Source organism: Etheostoma cragini, chromosome 12 (assembly GCF_013103735.1).
Source record: "Etheostoma cragini isolate CJK2018 chromosome 12, CSU_Ecrag_1.0, whole genome shotgun sequence".
Classification (NCBI taxonomy): Eukaryota; Metazoa; Chordata; class Actinopteri; order Perciformes; family Percidae; genus Etheostoma; species Etheostoma cragini.
This window is the reverse complement of record NC_048418.1, coordinates 20,038,092-20,062,515: the sequence shown is the minus strand read 5'-3', so window position 1 is coordinate 20,062,515 and position 24,424 is coordinate 20,038,092. Positions and strand designations below refer to the sequence as shown.

Genomic DNA, 24,424 nt, shown 5'->3' with positions numbered 1-24,424 from the left:
TAGCAGTGTTTTTTTTCATTCTGCAAACCTACAAATTATGATTACAATATTCCGTTCTATTCATACTGATTAATAAATTGCAACTGAATTCAACTACTGAGTAATTAAACCATTTATCGTTTTGCTAGAGATCTCCTGGAAGCTCCATAAACGCCCCCTAGACCAGTAATGATTTTTTTAAAACGCGAGCACGGTGGCGCACAGCACTAATACACACGCCTACACACACTATAAATACATATAAGGCCGAGGATAATGCACAGTAGGGATGTTACAGGGAATATAGTAAATAGGTAAGTAAAGAATGAACTTTGGTCAGTGTCAATCATAAGACAAGCCACCACTTATGTAACCTATCATCTGCTGTGCTTTCAGTAAAAATCCCTGTTGCTTTCCTTTAAAGACTTTAATGTGCCTGACATCCATTTGATACTGCTAACTGTAATTTATTCAAACAATGGATTCAAATTGAATTTGTCACTGCACAGTATTTCTATGGACATTTGTATTCTTGTCAGGGTAGAAAAGCCTCAGAAACATCCATACTTAGACCATTACAGAATACTAACGTTCCTTCCCTAACCATAAAACTCTCAACAGCTCCCTAAGATGCGTCGGTACGTAACTTTGATCCAATGGTAGGCCAAAGTCTGGGATATATTAGGCCCTTGAATGGAAAAATATTATTCTGACAACACAATACAGATGAAATTATTGCTAAAGATTAACATTTTGTTTCATTCCAGACTTTTTTTCTGTAGCTGTGGACAGGGGGGAACCATCATTTAGGCAGCAGCATATCTGATATCCGGTAGGAAAAGGAAAATACCAGCCAGATATATCATCCGACTCTTAATGTGTGCTATAAATTCATATCATAAAAGGTATACGTCAACCTAAAAAGCCGTGGTAAACACCCAACCAGTACACAAGTACAAGATGCATGATGGATGTACAGTAGACTGTGCAGATGTGTGTGCACTGTACCATCAATGTCATTTGAAAAACTTGTGACACTGAATCTAAAACTGTCAGGAACTATGAAAAACTGCCAATGGAGTTAATAGTACTCAATATCTGATGGGTTTTGTCAAAGTTTCCCTCAATTTGTCTTTCCATTTTCACCCATTCCCAGGTGACTCTTTTCTAAGCTTCACTTACATTCACAATAAAAACAACATGAAAGGCTTTAAGCCTTGTGTTGTTTTCCCATCAACCATGAAAAACACACTTTTGTTGTTTTGGTTGATTTTTTTGACACTTTTTTAACGTTTTTGGTGCTTTTTACAATGTTTTTGATGCTTTACCAAACTTTTCAATGTTTTGTTGTGGGGTTTTTGATGGGGTTTTTCTTCATCATTTTTAATGCTGTTTCCAACGTTTTGTCGTTATTTTGTTTGTTTTTTTACATATCCTGCGCTTATTTCAAAGTCTGGTATTTTCTGACAAAAAACATTTTGAAAACGGGTCAAATTTCACCGGAGGACAGCCGGAGGGTTAAGGTTTTGTTTCACCAAGAAACCTTCAATCAGTTTTAGTGCTCATTGTCACATTGATTCTCCATGTTTCTAAACTCCACTGAGGTGGCTGTGGCTCACTGGTGAAGCGCTCGCCTGAAAGCACTTTGAGTAGTTGTTAAGACTAGAAAAGCGCTATATAAGAACAGTCCATTTACTGGACGGATGAATGCCGTTCTTCTAAAAGAGCCTGTGACTGCAAAAGGCCATGTCATACGATTCACATAATTTTCACACTCATCGACTGAATTCAGTGAGTTTGCCTGAATGGAAGAATTTGCATTTGGTGCGTTTCTGCACTTATTTCTTCAGGGTTGTCCCGTCTAATGTGTGTACAGGACAATAAAAAGTACATGTGCCTACTGTCACTTGCTACATGAAATGCCTGACAGAGGTTACTGAACAAAAATGTAGCAACAAGTTCTTCAAATTTAAATGATCTGACAGATCTATGGGCAGAAATTCAACTTCAGTTTAATTAAAGTGCACATCAAGTTGCTGTACACTTTCCAAGTCAATAAAAAATAAAAAACACAAGAGAAAAGGCATAATATGACATGTAAAAGTAATTTGGTTTCCCAAAAGGTGAACTATCATAGTGAACACAAAAAAGATGTGTTTCAGTTAACATACTGTATGTCTATGTTGTTTTGGGACACCGACTGTGTGTTTTCTTGAGAGGACGGTCTCAAATTTAGCTATCCAACAAATAGAAATTGCTTACTGATTACGTTTCATTTTGTACACATATCAAAAAGAGCCTGAAACCCTTTCACAGCGATCAAAATGTGAGTTAAAGGATCAGTTCACACAAAAGATTTTTTTTTTCACCAACCTTTAGGGAATCTTACCATGCAGATAGTTAGTTGTGGTTTAATGGTCCAGCTTATCTGTGAAATTTCTCCTGCCACATTATTTAAATAGGATTAAAGAGAATTTGAGTTAAAGTGAAGGGAATTTAGGTTTGCGGGTCTAAAAAATCAATAATTTCTTTGGTATAAAATTGTCCCATTAAAAACTGTTCACAGTGCATTCTTTGGATTATGCTGAGTAATGAGGACATTATTACATACTCAAATGTATTTCTCAATACTGTAAGCACCACAAATAAAATCCCATTCACTTTCACTATACCAAAGAGTGAGATTTCACAACCTTAGCAAATCAAAATAAAACTAGCTGCATGGCTCCATACCACAGAGGCGAGTCAGAAAATGTTTGTGGTAATTTAACACTATAGTGACAAAATACTTCAGTACATGCAGTACGGTCTAAACCTCCAGTGCATAGGCTTGCACAGACACACTAAAAGTAGTTCTCCGGGCTGAGCTACTGTAGAACAGCACATTACTATGATATACTTATGCTCTCCATTCATACACTCAGTCATGACGCTGAATCTTATTTAATGTCACAAGCCACGTTTGCCTGGAGTGGAGCCCTACAAGCTGAGCTCCGAGAAGAAAGCACTGAAGTCATCTTTCTTTTCCTGCCGTCTGCCTCTGTTTCTGCTCCCTCTCTCCCTCTGTGTCTCTCTATCTGCGTCTGTGGTGTGAACGCACCCACCCCCCTACTCCATCTCCCCCCCTCTCTCTCTCTCTGTGTCTCTTTCTATCTGTGCCTCTCTACCTCTCTCTCTTCCCCTCTGCAGTCGGTGAATTCCCTTGGGTTGGACAGCGGGAGACTATTACACTCACAGACAGATTCGCTCTCCTCCAATTTCTGCCTGTCCTCTTCCTCCCAGCTCTCCACCTCTTTCATCATCCCCCTCTTCCTTCTCTGCTCCTCCTGTGCTCAAGCCTCAACCCCCCCCCCCCCCCCCCCCCCCCCCCCCCCCCCCCCCCCCCCCCCCCCCCTCATTCATTCTCTGCATCAGTGTGAATGTGTGAATGTGTGTATTTGTGCGTTCTTGTGCATGCATGCACGCACACTCGCACGCACAGGTCTTCCACCCCTCCCTCCTCCACCCGTCTCCCTGCTTTCCTTTCTCTTTCTCTTTCTCCTTTTCTTCAGTCAATATAATTGGCATCGCAGGAGTGCTCCCTGCAGAGTATGCTAAAACAGCAAGCACAAAAACAGAGTGAGAGAGCCGAGAAAGAGGCAGGAAGGGAGAGGGATGTGGATCAAGACAAGACGGAAAGAAAGCGAAAAGGGGAGTACAGGATAGCAGAGAGCTTGGAAGAGGGAAGACGAAGAAGATGAGAGGAAAACAGAGAAAGGGACTTAAAGGTGATGAGAGTGGAGGAGATATAGAAATATAGAAGATAGTAAAAAAGCAAATAATAAGGTGACTGGACACAAAAGGAAAGAAAGAAAGAGTTGAAAGGAACAGGATTGGTAGAATGCGGAAGAAAGTAAGAGAGAAAACATACTAACGGAAAGACTGGGTAAAAAAGAAGAAACAAACATAAAGGAGGGACAGGAGAACTTGAGCTTCAAAAAGACAAATAAACAATAAAAAGAAGAAACAGAGAGGTCAAAAATAAATGAATGAGGGGAGAGCTATTTAAATAGCAGGGAAACAAAGAGGAGAAAAGATTAACACAAAGAGCAAGCGAGGAAAATTAAAACAGGAGTGGAGAAAGGAGGATACGACCAGAAGCAGCGAAGATAAGACAAAGGGGTACACAGAAGAAGGAAGAAAAGTCTCGAAAATAGCAATCGGCAATCACAGAAACCAGAGCACGTCCATTCAGAAACCAGCCAGCCACTCAAGGCAAATTCAGCCATATATCTAACTCTGACTAGACACACAAGTGCCAAACCACATTAAACTGCAAGACAACCATCCTCCGATGCAACAGTACTCCCTCTGTCTGCCTCCACATCTGCAGGTTTCAAAAAGAATAATTACAGATTTCTTGAAGTTATAGGCAATGTTAAAATGAATGTCTTATGAGCCTACACCACATATGCTTAACAGGATTCACCAAAGAAAACCACCCCACTATTGAGACCTTTCACATTTGTCCTAATTAAGCAGAAAGATGTCAGTAGAAGGAAATGTACTTGGCAAAGTGCACATTAATCAAATCTCAAGTGCAAGAAACAAACACCAGCAAGATGCCATTAGCAATGTTCCCATCCGCGCATTTTTTTTGACACAAAGTTTGTACATTCGATCTTATCGGATTTTCTCTCAACTGGTTTTTGCTGAATAAATAAATAATGAACGTTTTAGGTCACTTGCAACCCAAACATAGCTACTGAGTGTCCCGTCTACAGAAAGTGAGCTAACCAGCCAACTATCTGCCCACCGGCCACTCATTTGGCAGAAACGCAGGTCAGAGAAGAGCAAAGATCACTGACATTACAGTATAATACCGAAGAGTATTTAGCAAGAAGAATGCTGTGACCGGCAACTGCTCCCTTGTTGTAATGTAACCCTATAGGCAAATGTGCATCGTCGATTCGCTCGCCTTAAAGTGATGTTTTTGCCACTGAAAGGCTCAGATTGTTATTCTAAGTGACAACATTATGGAAAGAATCCCTACAGAGATAGACGTTTTTATATGAGTAATATCCTCTTTGACTGACTAGAAACAGTTCCGAGATCGCTATAGCTAAACCCACCAAACTCTGTTTCAATAAAAAAATACTTCTAGCATGTATAGAGCAAGCATATATTCACATGTGAATCTGTAAACTATGTGTGCATTTCAACCAAAAGCAGAGTGGTAATTGATGGAAAAGTGGAAATGTTCTTGGCAAACTGCACATTGATCAAACCTCAAGAGCAAGAAACAAAACACCAGCAAGATGCCGGTGAGTGTCCGGTTTACATAAAGTGAGCTGACCAGCCACCTGTCAGCCCACCGGCCACTCATTTGGCAGAAATGTAGGTCAGAGGAGTGGAAAGATCAGGGACATTACAGTAACCAAAGATTATAAGATACAAGACTGTAACAATAATATTGGATTGAATTGATATGTCCATCCAAATCCATGTATTCTTACACCCCTAGAGTCAAGGTGTTCTCAAGTGAGCACATGTACTAGGCTGTACAGGTGTAACCAGCTGGCCTGCTGCTGTATATGGGAACTACTATGCCTCAAATGCTATGAGGTAAAACATATTTATGTGCATAGTATGAAATAGTCACTATTTGAGGTTTGAATGAATTCAAAGATGTTAAAACAAATCATGTCAAAACTGGATACTATAGCATTTCCTACCTCTAAGAATCAGGATCAATAATACATGTATGTTTATCACTGGCGGGGCATCTGTGTTTATACCCTACCGCAAACTATCTGATTTCCTGAACAATCTGACTTGATAGGAAAGAGCAGCACAAGGGCCCCGAGAGGCTGAATTGCCCTGGTAATAGTCATTTGTTTACAGTAATTACTTTATTGTCAAAATGTGGCAAGGGTTTACGGATCTCATAATGCCACAAATAGAACACTGTCGAAAGCAACTTATTTGGGATTCAGAACAGCTAATAAAAAGTCTGAAATTATGAATGGCCAGTGTAATAAAAAGGACAACATGAAATTATTTGTTAAGGAACATGAAGTCCAATTTTGTTTACTAAAGCACAAAGTATGAATAAAACATAACACAGCCTATTGTACTTGCTAACCCTGGCCAGCGCTGAAATAATCTTAGAGAAGATATGCAGGACAAAGAAATTTATCATGGGGAGGGGGGGGGGGGGGGGGGGGGGGGGGGGGGGGACAGGACCTAAGACACATTTTCACACTTTTCAAAGCCTGAAATTTAGATTTATTTTAAGTCTTTTGCAATTTTAGAGACCCATGTTTGCTCTGTATTTCTTATTTCTCCTCTGACTCTGCTTCTCCCCTCTCTTTGTGTGTCTCTTCCCCTCCCTACCTCCATCTAATCTTGCTTTCTGAAGCCACGCAGGCGACAATAAAGAGAGAAGAGGACAGACTCTATTCTATTCAAATCCAAAGCCAGGAGAGCAGACTCAAATCCAACCCAATCGCATTTATAGTTGGGTTCTGCTCCAAATGGGAATTTATTGACTGTTTATTGGCCTGGGCCCAGGGGCTTCTGGGATTGACACTCAGACTACAACATAGCTGAGGAAAGACGTGGGAAGGAAGGAGATGCTCACATGTTCTGATTATTTCACTTTTTTTGCAGTTATTTGTTTTCTTTGTTTAATGATCATCTTATTTCCATTGCTGGTCCTTCAGATTCACTAGCAATTCTAATTGAGTCTCTCTCTCTGAAAATTGGTACCAAAGTTTATGTTCTCCAAAAGAACAATTGCAATAATATTGGTGCTCTCTTACCTTTTCATCTAGTGCCATCATAAGGTCAAACTTTACTCTCGACCAAATGTCAGCAAAGTTTGCACGGTATTACACTTATCTCATATGGTGATTATGGCAAACATTTGACCTGCTAAACATCAGCATGTTAAGCATCATCTCTGTGAGCAGCTAGCGTGGAGATCAAATTTTAGTCTTATCTTTTAGTCTATATCAAAAATGTTCCATTTCCGGGATAGCTCCCTTGCTTCTGGAAATTCCGCTAGATTTCACTCTTTTCAGCCGGATCTCCTTCAGCTTTCTTTGCGTTGGCGTTGAACCTCCGGTGGATTTCTGAGGACTACGGTTACCTGCTCCTCAGATCTCTGCAGACTAAATCCAGACAGCTAGCTAGATGATCTGTCCAATCAGAGTATTCTGTTGCACAATTAAAACAACATTTGAACGTACACATGTTCCACCAAAACAACTTCCTTCCAGAGGCTATATATGCTATTGAGCTAAGCGCAAAACCAGAGCACATTTTTCTCCATCCCAGAATGCTGTGTGACTAGCCATACCCTCCACCGCAGCGTTGTGGAGGAAGGTCTGGCACAGCGAGACTAGTCATGAAAACCAGATTTCTGTGGAAGTCCATAAAAAAATGCCTCCTTTTAACCTGACTTCTCCATCACATCAAGTGTCATGTGCCAGATTTTAAGGTCAGACAAAAATCATTACAGACATCAAGATAGAGAAATCACTGTCTTGGTGCTGTAAATGAAAGACAACTTGATTAAATGTCCTTTTTGGCCTGATGGATGCTTCACACTCTGAAGGCTTTTATAGAAGACAGGTGGAACATCAGCAAGCACCAATTACCTTTTGACATACTACTTTTCCATAGAGATTATCCTGTGTGTCATTACTTGAGACATTGTAAATGAAGTTCTTCATCACACCTAAGTCCTACCTGTTGAAGCTTAAGGTAAACAAAACATTACAGACGTCAATTCTGACCACCAACCACTGTCTGTCTGTGGCCAGATCACGGCACCAAAGGAAATCAAAGGAAAAGTAGCTTGCTGTTTGACTGTGAACTTGAAGATTGTTGAAACTGAGCTGAAGGCTCGTAGATGACAGGTGAACCATCTTAAAGTCCAGTTCTTTGGATATTCCACTTTGGGTCAGGAATTACAGTAATTTGAGGAAGCAAAGGAGATTGTTTTCCAAAAGACTGACATTCTCTGCTGGCCTTTTACAACTCAAATCTTGCATTAAATCAGCTGCTTCGCTATATCTCTCAGTGGGTAGATCTCTGCACAAACTCTGTCATGGTTGGGGATTCCCCCTTGGGCTACCGGTGCTCACAAACGTATGCAGTCATGCAGGCGCTTTGGGAGAAATCATCCGACAAATGGCAGGTGTTGCATCACCGTTCTACTTCTTGTTTGTTAATGGATTTACTTTTCTGACAGTGAAGACAGTTTGAAGCTTTACTTTAAAACTGCTGTATAAATAGTTATTTCATCACACTGTCTATCATGTCTGGTATTCTGAATTATTCAAATGTATTTGGGTAGTATCCAAATAGAGCTTAAAAGGGCCTGTTTCAATGTGTTTTCAAAGGAGAAAGAATAATAGGTATGATAATGCTTTTCAATTAAATGCATGTTGTTTTACTCATCCTTACAGTGAGGTGCAAATAGCATACAAGTGCCACTTTAGTTTTGTTAATCAGATATTTGTGTGCGAGTGTTTGTATGTCTCTGCATGTGATTTTATATAGAGAATGAAGCTAATGAGAATAATAATTGAGAATGTGTGAAAGGTCAACGGGGTAGTAGTTCTATTGGCATCCCTTTGTCTGTAGGAGTGCCACTAAATGAAACTACATACAATGAATTGCTCATATGAATGTTTGATATATTGTGTCTCGTAGAAATTGAAGATGTCAAGCTTGATTCAGGTGAGGCTTTCAATTTTCATTTGTAAACTGCGCAATGTCAGTTGATTGGAGTTCACTGAATCAACTCTGACAAGAAATTTGATAGCAGAAGTTTATACAGGGATGAACCAAATTGGAAGTGTGACAATTGACATCGCCTTCTCCCTGCTTTCTGTTGTCATTCCTTCACTATGCTAGTATGTCCACAGCAATCACTAGGGTTGGGTACCAAACTCTGTACTTTTACTGGTAGTTGTGTCTACATTAGCTTTGACAGACTTCTATTGTTTAGGGAATATGCGGCAGTCAATTTATAACATGCTGCCTGGAACTAATCTGACACTGCCAGCAAAAATGATTAGATTTTCAAAGATGGTATTACTGCACGTCTCGACATGTCGGCCATTTAGCTGATGCTCAATGACGGAGCCAAGCACAATGACAGAGCAGGAAGCAGAGTCCGGTGTCTGAGCCGGGGACACATTTACATGGTTACAGTGGGGCTTCTATGGGCGACATTTCAGTTATCGTGTAGTCACACCCAGCGCTGTGGACTTAAGACCTAACTGCTGTGAGAGTTGATTCCCTAAATCCTTAATTCGACTTGGGACGTGCATGATAGCAAAAACATTCCCAAGTCTCACGTTTTGACTGAGTAAAATGCCACAAGATTAAAGAATTAATGAGTTCTGGAACTAACGATTAGGTGGTATTATTTTCATCGGCAAACAATTTGCTGATTATCCTCTAAATTAATTGTGTGGTCAATAAAATCTTTCGCAGAGCCCACGGTCATCAACCAAGATCTGCAAATTGCATGTTTCTTTCTCACCAATATTTCCAAACCTCAAGATATTTAGTTAAGCAACAATTCCACACAATTGAGAAGCTGAAACTAGAGAATATAAACCATTTTTGCATAAAATTGTACTACTTGATTATAAAAAAATATATATTTTTAAACTAACCAATTAATTATCTAATAGCTTCAGCTCTGGTAAGCCAGTGTTAGGTAGGCATAGACACAGAGCTTAAATATGTACTTGCATATAAGCCCATGCACTAAACTTAAAGACTGGGAGAATGTGTAAAACGATTCTAATAAAGGAAAACGCTGAGTTGTGATAATGGTCAGACTTGTGTCATTGTTTTTAATTTGCTTGTGCAGACTTGTGACTTGACTTTGAATTGTCCTCAGGGATTTAAAACTTGACCTGAGACTTAGTCTGACAATCTTTGACCCAAATACTTGATCTGCCTCCAACACATGAAATCATGCTCTTTGCATTTTTAGCAAATGTCCAAGATTGAAAGGTTTACTGTTCAAATAAATGAATTTTCCAAAATGTGACATTTTATCTTGATTTCACATGTTCAGATATATTGCTAAAATTCCAATAATAGCTTAGATTCTGCAATAGCTACTGCATGTGTGGATGTACGCAACTTTTCTATTGAATTCTTAATATAGGTTACCCTTTAACACTAAGCACAGGGGGGTGGTAGGTCACACTAGGTGGCCATGGTTTGCTCCATCGAGGTGTAACACATAATAATACCAAGAAATGTCAGCATGTAGCCATCCTGCCACCGGCAACTGACCCTATGACGTAAACGACCAATCCTTTTCTCTTCGTCCTTTTCAAACAGAACCTCAGTAAATTGTACTGGGGGGGTTGATGAAACCCGATCAGCTCTGACTCTTTCAGCCCCTGAGGGGGAAGAACCAGGAAAATGTCACAGAACCCTTCAAACAACAACAAAAAGATGCTCTCCCAGGCACGGCGCCGTGCGCTGTCATAAAGCCGAGCGTGACACCTCCCATGTACCAGTCTGTATGCCTCCCCTCCCTCCCGCCTGTGAAGATATCAACCTGAAAATAGCTCAGTGAAGCCGAACACTGAGCCGCGATAAATAAATCACAATAATATTTAAATATGCATTGTAGAATAAGAGAACAAGAAGGGGAAAAAACAGAAATGTTAGAGGATGAACTCTTCTATGCTTCACACATCAAAACAGTTTACCTTGAGGACGTTTGACTGCATTATCAAATACTCCCTTCAAGGGACTCATCAAACATACAGTAGCCTGTGTAAGAGGCTGATAGTCGTCACGCCTCTGGCTGCCCATGTGAATGAACAGCAGATAAGGGCATGTAGCTCATTAACTCAATTATATCGTTCACTTGTGCCGTCTGTCGATGCATTACGCAAATGGGATGAATTTGCCAGTAGATATGAAGTCATCTTCATTGACACACAAGCCAAGGGCTCTCCCTTGTACTGTACCTCTAAAGAGATGGGGTTCTCCATTCAGAAACTAGACCATGTGGGCCTGTTGAGCCTCGCAGCAAGGGCTGTGTCAATAAATCTGTCCTTAACCGCCTGTCCGTTTGTTGAAAAGAAGCAGAAACAATAAAAAAAAAAAACAGTACTCAACATGCTGCAGCTCTCTCAGTGTGGAAAACCGGTAGGCCTGGCGTGTACTCAGCAATCCAGCCCCGCTGTTTGCTTTTGATAACAAAAGTCATAATGACATTCAAGTACTCAGGAGGCTGAGAAATGAAGTAGCAGAAGGAGAGAACTAGAGACAGAAAAGAGGAGCATGTGTGTGTTCTCACAGTAGTGTATGTGTGTGAGTGCATGTGTAGGCTACTGAACGTGCTAGTACTGTACGAATGTGTGCAGGGTCGGATGAGACATAAGTTGCTTGGATGCCAAGTGGTGCGGTGCAAAGTGTTCTAACGAAACCTAAGTCTGTTAATAAAGAGTGATTAATTTGCACTGTCCCCCTCCCTTCTACTCCTTCAACATAGAACGCTTGAAGATCCGTTAAATTACGCAGCACTTTGCTCACTAGAAAATGCAGCACTGCTGGTTCCACACTACCTTACAAAAAAAGGATGTCTGTAAGCAGTTTGGAAAATGTTACATATTGAATGCCTACACTGTGGAGAAGTGGTACACTGTGTGGGGAATATATATGAATGCGTTGGCTGGCCTGCAAAACACACATACTTAAGCATGCACACAGATATCTAGGCGGACACACACACTTTTTTGCCTGGCAGTCAACAGCTTGGCTCACAGGGGTATTTTTATTTAAGTAAAGACTAGAAGGCTGTATAAATAATACGTTGTGCGTGTGCGTGTGTGTTTGTGTGTGTGTGTGTTTGCATGTGTGCGTGCTAACACAGTTGAGAACATGCACATTCATTGAACAAGAAGAACAAGAAGCTTGAGAGGGAAGCCGCCTGAAAGACAGATCAACTATGTGTGTGTGTGTGTGTGTGTGTGTGTGTGTGTGTGTGTGTGTGTGTGTGTGTGTGTGTGTGTGTGTGTGTGTGTGTGTGTGTGAGTGTGGTAGTAGATTCTCATGCGGGGATAAGCAGCTTAGGGAAGGAGCATATTCTTTTCTAAGTAAATGTCATTAATTTTAATTAGCTGTATATTTAGCCTGTACACCTGGATTGGGTGTAATTCAGTTTGTATATAGCGACTAGTGAGCAGAGCAGGTGAAATGACTCAGGTAGAGATTATATTGCCGTAGCTGCCTCACATTTGCATAATGTCCCTGTTTTGATTGTGTCGCATGCCTAAGGAGGATATCACAGGCAAATATGCATTCCCTTCATTTTCCTACTGCATGCTCTATGTAGCGCACCAGGGCCTGTCCTTTATACATTCACCTTTTTCTGTGTTTTTTGTTCCTCCATCGCTCCCTACTCTGTTTTTTTTTATTCTCTCTCCGGTCTGTGCCCCCCATCATTAGAGTGTGTTCGCTTTTTTTCTTACCATCCCTCCTCCTCCATTTGCCTGCCCGCATGCTCCTACTGTATGAATGTCTCTTGTTCACTTGCATGCCTCTGTCTCCCTCGCCCTCCCCTTTTTTTCTGGGTAATCAGCTTATCCTATGTGTGTCCAAGCCTCTATGTCTGCGTTCCTCCTCTCTTTGTTTTGAATTCATTCAGCAGGGAGATTAGAGATGCCTATTTGGTGCCTTTGTCTTCAACAGGCGCAGTAGCGCCGAGTTACACCGCACGCCGATGGCCTCGTCATCAAAAGCCACAGCCGCTCATCATGTGCTCTTCATACCCTGATCAGTGGCAGGGGCCAGAATGCAAGCCGAGGCCGCACCTGTCAACTGGGCAGTGTGTGAGTTTGAAGCTTTGACGTGCCTTACAGTGATTGGCTGACCTTATTTCATGTTTGAAAAAAGGCAATATATTCCCTGCACCAACTGTCTAGTGGGAATGATGTCCATGAGAGTTTTTATTAACAACACCCTTCCCGACACTGCTTGTGTTGTATATGTGTGTTGTGATATGTATATATATTCAAAATATGTATTTATTAGAAACATTTATAATGACAAATAAATTATTCTGATAAACGAATATTTAAACGGTCAACCGTTATGAGCGTTGGCGTTGCATAGTTTGTCCACCAGAGGGCGCTCAACAACACTCTGTCTATTTTGTTTTGTTATTGTGTTTTTGTTCAAAAGACTTTAAGTATCATAACTTTTGTATTTTAAGTTTTGTATTTTTATACATTTTATATATCAAAACTTCATTATATTTTGATGTTCCTCTGTTCAGTCGTGACAATAAAACAACTTATTATCATATTAGTTTAGTGAGAACTCATAAATAACTACAAATAAGTGATGTTACGGAAATCTGTTTATGTTTTGTCAGATTATTTTGTTTTAAATATTTACCGGCCGATAGATCGGAATATTGTAATTCTATCTAATGTATACAGTACTACATGTTACGGTCTCACTTTGCCAGACCTTCCTCCACAGCGCTGCTAAGGAAAGTCTGGTTAGTTAAGCTAAGCGGTGCCTCTGCAAAATAGCCGTGGGAAGAAATTTGTTTTGGTGGAACATGTATGTTCAAAAGTTGTTTGTTTAGAATGCCAACATAAAGAAAGCAGAAGGTAACGAACATCCGGGCAAAAAGAGCGTGAACCAGCGGAATTTGCGGCAGCACCGGAGCAATCCGGGATGTGGAACGTCATAGATATGGACTACAGTATTGCAGAGGCATGGCAAGACTAACAATTGTTTGTGTGTCGAATGGACATTGATATACCCTCAGCAGACAGCACAAAGGTGAATTAAAAAGGCTTTATGTTTGTGGGATCAACTCCCTCCCAGACAAACTCCCTACAAACAGCTTAAGTGTTGACATCATCAAAAAGAGGCGGTAAGTGTGGGAATCATCAGAGCCATATTGCAATTTAAAAAATATTGCAATATTGGAATTTATTACCTTTATTTCCAACTTCAAATTATGTCCCCAAAGGAACACTTTGTCAACATCTGTTTAATCTAAAAATGTGTTTCTTCATCTCACTTCAATTGTCAATACATTCTCATGTGCAATTCATAAAATAAAAGATCAATATTTGGCTTCTGTGATGTATCAATTTTTCTCTCAGCCCTAGTAAACAATAGCTACCTCTGTTCTTTGATTGGTGGCACTCTCGCGCTCCGGGGGGTCACACTCAGTCCTCAGACTCAGTCCCGTGGCACTGGCCTCGTCGTCAAAAGCCACAGCCACTCATCATGTGCTCATCGTACCCTGATCCAGATGCAGCCAAATGCAGAAGACAAGCCGAGGCTCTACCTGTCCACTGTGTGAGTGCCGGAGCTTCACATTCATCACAGTAATCAACTGATTGATTAATTGGATGACCTCATTTAATTTTTAAAAGGAAGGCAATATACTCCCTTATATATAATCCCTTTCCCAACTTGAGGGGCGGCACCAAGCATGCATTTGAAAATATCACGGCCCGTCTTTATCAGATACAATGATGTGACTGGAGCAGCTCGGCTCCAAGGGCATGGGTAAAGAGCATAATTACTCATTTCCAGAGTGACTCGCTGAGCAAATTCAAATTGTGCTCTCACGAGAACTCTGGATTTTCAGGGTATACATTCCTTGCAGCTGTCTTTAAAAGTTCAAGGATAACAGAATAAAGCCTACAAGCTTGTTTCTGGGTTCATCAATAGACTGTTTTAAAATCTTAAATTGAACAACTTGATAATTTTAATTCCTCCATTTACGAAAAGAAGGGGTGTTTGAAGCAGATATAATGAAAGGAAAGGTATACCTACTGTAAGTCCCAAAGATAGCAGGTTATTTTTTCCACTCTGTTTTAACGTTTAGTAGTCCAATCTCATTTTCAACTTGGAATAAAATGCAATGTAACTGGATAATGATGCTAATACAGTAAGGAAATGCCCACTTTATCTGGTCCTTTAGACCACCTACTGAGGTGATCAAAACCTCAGCCAACAGCAAATACAGTCCACATAGTGTGTGTTCACATCTTGCAAACTGTGCAGAAAAGTCTAAACTAACTCCAAAGTTTGCCATCCACTCATCTTCTCCAAAGACACCTACAGAACCCCACTCCATTCCCACCAGTTCTCAGTACTTTTCCTCTTCCATAGCATTTACAGTAGTTGCAAACTGCAGCAAAAAACCACACGTCATCATTTTTGTTGCCTTCCAGGAAAGACTCATAAAAGACGACCTTTTCCAGTTCAATGAAAAGCAAATCCAGGCTCCATGGTATCAAGTCTAATGATCCTGCACCCGTCATGCTTGTTCTTGTTGACAATGCAACCTCCCAAACTACTTTCCCGCTTTGAAAAGGGCGCCTGAAAAATTTGATCCGATTACAATGCAGCCATAAACAGTAATGAAAACTCATTTACTAAACGCCAGGTACTGTATAAATGCAAGGACATTTAAATAATACAGACTGCATTTTAATAGCAGTTCAGTATGAGCGTTTAAGGTTTAAGCAGTGTGGTACAGTGTGATTGGGAGCAGCAGTGCACTGAAACCATAAATAAACTCCACTGAGCAGTAGCTGAGTTGCAATACATAAACTCAATGCTATATCCATACCCTATTCCAGAACACAATACACAGGCAAACAAAACAATAACAAATATGCTAAAGGAAACTATAGCTAACTACAGCTAATTTTGAAAACTGCTTCAGTACAATAACATACTTTTTAGAAAGAATTTTGATCAAACTAGCACTCAGTTTACTCGCCCTCGCTTTTAATCAGTCAGTCAATGCTAACACTAAAACTTCACTGTACAGTATGTGCCAAGACAGGACCAAGCCGTAAGCACTTGGGTTGTCAGTCTCAATGCTGATTCACTTTGACATTGGATCAGCTGGTGAAGCAGTGGCGTCAGACTCTGCTTCAGCGTGTCGCCAATTTAGTGATACACTGGTATTTATACATTACAAATGATTTCCACAAAAAACAGCAATTTATTATATTGTTATATTATAGAGGAGGAAAGTAAAATGGCAGAATGTGTCAAGTTTTCTAACACAGAAGCAGCAAGCTTGCAGCAAAACATGTTAAGAAGTAATTCAACTAAGTTTCAAATCATGTGTGAATACAGACAGTTGGCAAAGATTTCTTTCAGTGGGAATAATGTCTATGAGAGTTTATATTCAGAGCATCTTTCCCAAGCACTGGCTGTATATACTATTGCAAATTAGCCTACGGTTAGCAGTCCCACATGCATTGCATCAGTTTCATTTTAGATGTAACAATGCTTATATGTATTGTCCCTGACAAATAGACTGGTAAAATAAATAAATATGTGCCAATACTATGTTAGACTATTGATAAGACTCAGCGTCCATTGAAAGGACATTAATATCAGCAGAAACCACACTAGGGAGAATTCCCAAGACAGCACACAGGTGAATTAAAATGGCTTTATGGTTGTGGGATCAGCGATAAGATCCTGCCCCTCCCCCACCCAGCACACTCCCGACCACCAGTCGAAGTGATGGCATCATCAAAAAGAGGCAATAAACAAGAGCAACCTCTGCTCTTTCATTGTCGGAGCTCCTGGGGGTGGGGGGGTGGGAGGCCCTCAGCACTCAGACTCAATCAATACAAATGCTGCGCTTCTTAGCCACGCACAGGCGGTTTCCGGCACCCCCATCATGAGTTTCACACAGCGCAGTGATGGGCTTCAACAACACTGGTCTGACCAGTGACAGGATGGGTGATTTCTACCCCTGCAGCAATCAATTAAAACAGCCATTGGAGAATTCCGGCAGGTAATGGGAGAAAAAACCAAGGTAGGGTTGGGGGTTGTGAGAGCGAGGGACCTGATCTAAGGAAAACCCAGCTCAATAATTAGGACTCTTGTTGTGCAAACAAAGTGAATTTATTTATTTCAGGGCTGACGGTTTTTGTTAGATTGGTTTAATCCATCTGTGTGAAGTGAGGGCTTAAATTTGACAGCTCTGCAAATGCTGGACCCCTTATTTTGTTTCAGCATAGTCATGTGTCTTCTAAGAGTACCTGAGAGTAAGCAGAGTTTGTCACCCACTTTGCAAATTCTCTATTCTCTCTATTGTTTAGTTTCTAAATGACATTAGCTGTTATTACGATCCTAGCAGGTAGAGATTGATCTGTTCTGATGGAATCTCCCATTGCCTGAGTAGGCCTGGGTGGATGAAATCTGCCTCAGATGGATGAGGTCTAATGGATTCTTGTTTGGATGCTCGCGATGCCTTTAAGATCTGGCGGTAGTGGCGCACCACTGCATTTTGATTCTGCCTAATTTAGCCACAAATTACTCATCAACATTTGTGCCTTGTTGAGCTGTGAGCTTTCTCTTCCTCTTGCTTCTGCGTGTGAAATGTTTCAGCATGTCTGAGGCGCTACATGAAGATAACATGAACGCGTGATGCAAATCATCCCCAGGGCTCTGGTGCCCATGGCTGAATCTTTGTTGGAAGTTTAATCAATCAGCCACAGCGCCTTAATTAATCGCCATGATGAACAGGAGAAATAATTGGTTTTCTGCCAGATGTGAATCGGTTGCAAACTAATGCCAGCCAATCAGGATCCAATTTATAATCACAAAACTGATCTGGACGACAAAACGCTTAGAGGATCACAGAAGAATAAACACACAAGACAAAGCAATATGGCTTTGGATTTAAAACTGATAGGACACAGTTGCTTCTGCATGTTGTACTGAGGTATTTCAGACGCCTAATTGGATCTATACAGTGTCAAAATCATCATCAGTGTCATTGTCTTCTTTTCTTGAAAAAAACATATAGCTAATTAATTGACATGAGAAGAAATAATTGAGCTCTTCCCCAGCTGTTTCTTTATGAATCTGCGGAAAACTAATGAGAGTGTCTGCTTTTCTATCGAAGCAACAGATGTCATTAAGTGCAGCCCGCATTGAAAATACCGATCTACCCAACTCCAATCAGACCAGGTAACCAGTGGCCGAAACAAATGGAATGAACTGGAGAAAGTAAATAGCCAGGGTCGAGATTGAAAACCACTGGTTTAGCCCGGTGCCAGCAGAGCCAAATGGAAAAATAGCTTAGGCCTCTTATTAATGTCACAGTGGCTAGGCGGTAATTCCCCCAGGCTCTGTGTACCTTGGCTTGTTAATGAGTCACTTCTTATCAGTCAGCCTTGTTAACAGGCAGAGGCCTCCCATCCAAACCGCCTACTGCTATTGTGTGCTAGCCGTACTGTGTATTAGCCAAATGTTCCCGCATCTTGGCACACAGGAAGTCAACAGTAAACAACTGCAGCACACACAGGAAGTGGGCATAGAGCCAGCGAGAAAAAGCTTTTCCAGGGGGGAAGGAGCCCATTTTGTGGCAGGATAAAGTGAACCGCTGTCAGAGGCAAACACATGCGGAGCACTCCCGCCTGTAAATCTTACCACACTAACGATTGGTCCACTCTGTTCACGTCCTTTAATTCTTATTCATTATTGGCCTCAGCTGGAAGCATCGGGATTTATTCACTCGTTCCAACCAGCAGAACTCAGAGAGGTAAATAGACAATTGAGCATGTTTTCTTGTCCCGAAATGCAAACTTTCTCCTGAGGTCTGGGATCAGGGTGCCATGAAGTTGAGGGCCAGGTGGCTGATGGGAGGCCACACCGCTCTGCAATACACATGGTCTGCTCGATGCTCAGGCTGATGGACCCTCCACAATCCACAGCAGCCCCGAGGTAACTGGGTCAGCAGTACAGAACCAGGGCACAGCCGGCCAATTGCATGCCTAATCTGTGCCCTTCTGAGAGGCACTTTCCATCCGCAGCGCATGGCTGCACATCCAGCTGGTTAAATGGATATGTCAAATGACGCACAATTAGTGTCTCCCCGATTCTTTCACTCACTCTAAGGAAGCCTGGTCACATATAAATCCAGAAAAAAAGAGTTAGTGCTGTCCTTTCCCTGACAAACATCACATGAAGATGGGTCAGGGGAAAAAGTTGGGAGTTCAGAGTTGGATAGGAATTTAAGAGGTGATGACATGCAGACTGTTGCTGTACGATAATCAACCCTATAACTCTCTTTCCTTCTATGTATGTTTAAAATGCCTGGATGACCCATTCACCCCGGACTCTGAGTATAGCAATGATGGGCAGTCCGGCTCTCTGATGGCTCATCTGCTCTCGCATTGATTTGCTGTGCTCATCGTTTTTCCTATCTGATACATAACATTGAATTATTTATGCTAAGTAGACCCTTCTGTTCCAGGGCCTCTTAGCATGCAGATCTCCATTATGACGACGTTATCTGACTGTTCGCCCCACCCCATCTTCTACTTAACTGCTGCTTTGGCACAACAACACCAATCAGACAGATTGGAGCAGATGTGAGCGATGGACCGGTGCTCGGCAGCTTACACACATTCTCCTCCGAAGCTGCACCACCAGTTTGCCACATTGCTCAAATGTCTGGAAACTATAGAACAGTGAACACAAGATCCATATATATATATATATATATATATATATTCTCCCTTTCTTCCTGTCTGCTGAATTTTTGGCACCGCTCCTCTGTGTTGTATGTGAGCTCCCGTAGGACCTGAGTTCTTTGTTTGCCAGTGAGAAAGTCTAAAATTATCAGTATTTCTTGCACCATTGCCACCAAGACGAATTATTGTAGTTTGTCGATGAAAGAAATTATGATTAATGTCCTCCTAAGTAGCACAAGAATTATAATTCAATTTATTTTATTACAAAAGTTATTGTGATTGATTTCAATTCAGAAATGTTATCAGTTTTGTTTTAGTGTAGTTAATATTAGTATCTGACATGCTTTGATAGTAAACGCTAATGACAACATGACTGTGAGTTCAACTAAATGGTCTACAACGTGCACACTGAAACTCTGTTAAGTCAGCACTCCATCCCTGCTTCCCTTCTACCCTCAATTGCACTCTTTGACGTGTTTTCTCATCTCCTAAACACTGTCAGACATCCCAGGCTTAATTACTCTCCTTGACTGACATGATAATGTAAAACAGCTCTTAGGTGAAACCAAAGCAGGAATTGGTCATGCATGGTCTGGCCTCCCGCTAGGCACACCTTAATCAAATGTGACATGAGTCTGAATGGGAGCCAAAATCATTTTCGGACCCAAATAACGAACCGCTACCTGGGTTTCAATGACGAGCTACACAGTCGGGGTCAGCGCTCTGATGAGAGATTGATATTTCATCATCAGCACCTCAATCTGGAGATTGTTTGTGCATTTCTCATCTCCAACAGCATTCTGGGGCCTTGACAGGCCTCCATTTGCATTTGTTTATCAGTGATCTCATCCCGGCTTCTTGGCACAGCTGATTGTTTCTCAATCTTTACTGCACTGACCACTGTGAGCTCCCACTGACAACCCTCCACATTTCATACACAAACTTGCAGAAACACAAGTATGCATAATTCAACAGAAGGTAAAAACAGCTGATGTGGATAAATGAAGTGGAAGTACAGTAACTGTGGTTTGAGCTTGCATATTTGTATGCATACACATGTACACTGTGCATGTGTCCACTCCATGCATGTGCATTAACCAATTTGCGAAATTGTGTGGGTGTGCACTAGTGAGTGCAAGGGGCCTCTGAGAATATATCTTGCAAATGCAAATCAAGGAACATCTATTAGAAGCCTTCGTGCCTGCGATATTGTCTTACGGTTCTTTGCCAAACACTCAGAACAATTAAATCCTTACTGTAATGAGAAAATGCCAACAGGATTCTGCCTGAGTCAATCAATTTTCTATGGATTGAGGGACAATCATGATGCGCCTTTTCACCACCAGCACGATTTGCCCTCTATGTGTTGTATTACAGGCAGCCAGTCGCTTGAGTGTTATGTAATTGGAAAAGCATATTGGACAGTGTATTTCTCTTCCCTGGGTGTTCACAGCAGGGCTGATATCATTACAAAGTGCTTCACTAAGCAAATCCTCCCTTACTGTCCACTTTAGCCACGCCCATCTCATCCTATGTTGAGCTTCAGCCATGACGAGTGTCATGTGTCTGTGCTTTATGTGTATATGGTTCGTTCGTGTCTGTGTGTATGTGTATGTGTGTGTGTGTGTGTGTGTGTGTGTGTGTGTGTGTGTGTGTGTGCCTGCGTTAAATGTAGACACCCCTGTGTTTCCATTTGAGAATGTACACGATGATGACTGCTTATCTCCAGGTTGCATGAACCTCTGAGACATGTGGAAAGACGGAAATGCTGGGTAAGTGAACGTGAAAAGATATCATGGAGAGAGAAAAGGGAAAAAGAGGAAGGCATGGGGCAAGTTAGCTACTGCAGCAAAGGACCTGTAGTATGCGTGCGTGAGTGTGAATGTGTATGTGTATGTGTGTGTATGTGTGTAGTCCTGTGCCCACGTGCAAGTCACACACATTCCTCAAAAAACAACGGCAGAAATTCCACTGGGGTCCGGGGAGGAGGGAGTGTCCCATGTGCTTATTAACGGCTCTCTGATTCCCTTGTCATCGTACAGGAAACAACAAAAAAGCCTCAAGCCAACAGATAAGGGACACCACCAGAGACAGAAAGAGAGGGTCGGGGAGGTCAGGGGGCCCAGAGACACCCAGCCAGATACAGAGAATAGGAGGCGAAGAGGAAGAGAGAGGTGCTTACCGAAGATAATGTTGCTGTGAACCACTGCTGCAAACAGTACCGTCAATAAGCTGACACTCCATAATGTGGAGGGGGCTGATGGGAGGGCCATGGTTAGGCACACAGATCCGCCTGTCTCACTGAATCCTCAGGAGGGCAGAGGAGCTCTGGAGTGTCACCTGCAGGGAGAGCAGTGGAGAGATAAGGAAAACAAGCAGGGCAAGCGACTGGCCACTAATTGTGTCCCCTGCCATTGGTTGGCTGCTGCTAAATAAACGACTGGCCCACCCCTTGCTCAGCCATTGCTCCATGGCTATTCATCGATCTGCTTGTGTCATACCAAACTGAGAGGCGATTGAGAGGGGGGGGGGGGGTGATAGAGCCAAACAGCAGAAGGATGGGTGATGTTTGTGGTGTATAGGTGGTAATGAGGAGAGAAGAGGAGGGGGTCATATTACTGTGAATGTATTCATTCACTCTAACAAGATGTGCGCATGTGGAGGGAAGGGAAACTACTGTCTTGGACAGCCCATATACAAGCTCCAACTAATTCCCTTTAATTGGAAATAACGCAAGGCAACAATCATCAGGTTGGTCGGGGAAAAATAACAGAGAAGGGGAGAGAAATAAAACACAACAGCAGCAGTAGAGATGCACCTGTCGCCCGCTGAGAATACACGGTGCGCTTTGCACACAACTGGAGACGGACAGATTTGTGTAATAGCAGCTCGGACACTCGTTCTCTCTCCCTTTCTGTTTGTCAAACACGCATTCCCTCTTTTTCTCTCACGCACATTCCTTAAAATAGAAGTGGTCTGGGCCGAGGTATAAGCTCTCGGCCCATCTGCGAAACGCGCCTTTATTGCCAACACACAGAGGGAACCGTGGCAGGAGTGTTGCCTGCGGGACGGGCGGACGGTTAGGGCGGGGCTAGAGGGTGGGATGGAGGAGCGGGGTGGGGGCTATGGGGTGGGATGGGACGTGGGGATTAAGAGGGGTGGGGTGCTTCTGGGGCTGTGTTTATTGTTGCTCCAGCCCTTCCTGTTGAGTGAGTGATGGCGAGAAATGAAAACAAAACTAGAAACAAGTGCATCCATGGGAAAATAACACTGAGCGTGTTTTAAGACAAGTTACTGCGGTCTGCTTCTACGTGGAGAGTAATAATAGTAAGATGATGATAATAATAACAGCTCGGGGTGGCCTGCACCGTTGCGACGGACCGCGGGAGCACCAGTGCAATGTTTATCGGGTCGAAGCCCGTTCTCTAACACCTTCTCCCGCACTTGCAGAAACAGGCTATCTGGTGCTGCTGGGATGAGATTTACAGACTCTTGGAGAGAGGCTGGGGGAGAGGAGGCTGCTTCACACAGCGCGCAGTTGTGATGCTTTTTTTTGCGGAGCGATAGAGCCAACAGAGCCGGGAGAGAAGAGAAGGTGGAGAGGAGTCGGGTTTACAGCGCAGGCAGCCCGACAACAAAACGCATATTCAGAGTTAATGATAAAAGACGGGGGGATAATACAGCTCTCTCCCTGGGCAGGCATAACGGATCACTCTCTCTCTCTATCTCTCTCTCACACACACACACACACACACACACACACACACACAAACAGCCACCTACCCAGAGTGCGCACTCATACACATTCCTGGAGACGGAAAAGCATCAGCACTGACAGGTGTCTCCTGTCCGTCCTACAGACTCCCTAACCCTGGACTACAATACAAACTGTAAAGCAATGCACGATAATAACCACACACACACACACACCGTTATATTCCGCCTTCTGAGTCGGGTTTTGTTGGCGCTGGTCTCCAGTAAGGTCCTCAGTACGGTCCCTCCTTTGATGCGCAGCCGTCGCTGGTCCGGAGCCTTCTCTCAATCTGTTTTATCGACTTTTTAATCTCCTTGTTCTCCTGACTCTTTGTTTTTCTTGCTTTTTCCTCCGTGTCTCTCTCTCTCTCTCTTCCTCTCTCTCCACGGCTGCCGTTCACTGCAGCAAAAACAGTCTGTCTGAAAGACGAGAGGGAGGGGAGGGGACAAGGGAGGGAGGGAGGGAGGGAGGATTTTAATACGATTTGGCCCGTACCATCGGGATAACAGGGCCAGAGCAGGGGCCTACTGGCTGAGAGCAACATGAAGGAGATGGAGCAGATAGAGAAGTGTGATCTCCCCATACGAGAAATAGCCATAATGTTTCTATAACACTTCAAAGTGACTCTATACTGACCTTATCGCACTTTATGAGATTTTTATTATCTCCTGTGGTGGCGCATTAGTGAGGGATCCCCCATGCTAGCTCTGCTCACTTAATCTAAAGGTTTGATACTGAGTAGGTCTAGGATCCCTCCTAACATGTTATCATTTAGGCCTAGGCTATCTCCTGAAACAAGCAGCCGAGGTCATCTGAAGCTGATTGTCACGGTACTGAGTGGCCTATAATGTTTCTTATCGTCGATATTAAGGACGTATTACCCCTATCTTGCAGATAGGGCCGCTGCTATTTCCCGTAGGCCTGATCATTTGCATTATGGTAATGAGATTAGAGTCCTTGGCCTTGTGGAGTTTTGGGACGTTTTCTGTGTCATTGTAGTTTTCCCATACCCGTACAACGAGCCTTAGACACAGACTTTGTTGGGACTGTTTTTTTAATCTCTTATCACCTCAACATGTGTATAATACTCCAATAATGTCTACGTATCATGATGTTGATACCCTTTTGAAGGGCCAGTTTTGCACAAAAAATGTGTCATAAGGTAGTC

At 42.4% G+C, this 24,424-nt stretch overlaps 1 protein-coding gene across 7 annotated transcripts in view; it reads right to left on the bottom strand.

The window, feature by feature from the left end:
* Positions 1–23,698, bottom strand: part of cadm3 (cell adhesion molecule 3) — a 94,114-nt gene extending 70,416 nt beyond the window's left edge. For all 7 annotated transcript variants that reach the window (XM_034886833.1, XM_034886834.1, XM_034886835.1 and 4 more), the window contains exons 1-2: positions 23,433–23,698; positions 21,685–21,842 (exon numbers count right to left, since the gene is read on the bottom strand). In XM_034886833.1, the coding sequence (XP_034742724.1) occupies positions 21,685–21,775 (91 nt within the window). In that variant the 5' untranslated portion in view covers positions 21,776–21,842; positions 23,433–23,698. The remainder of the gene's footprint in view (positions 1–21,684; positions 21,843–23,432) is intronic.
* Positions 23,699–24,424: the final 726 nt, after the last annotated feature.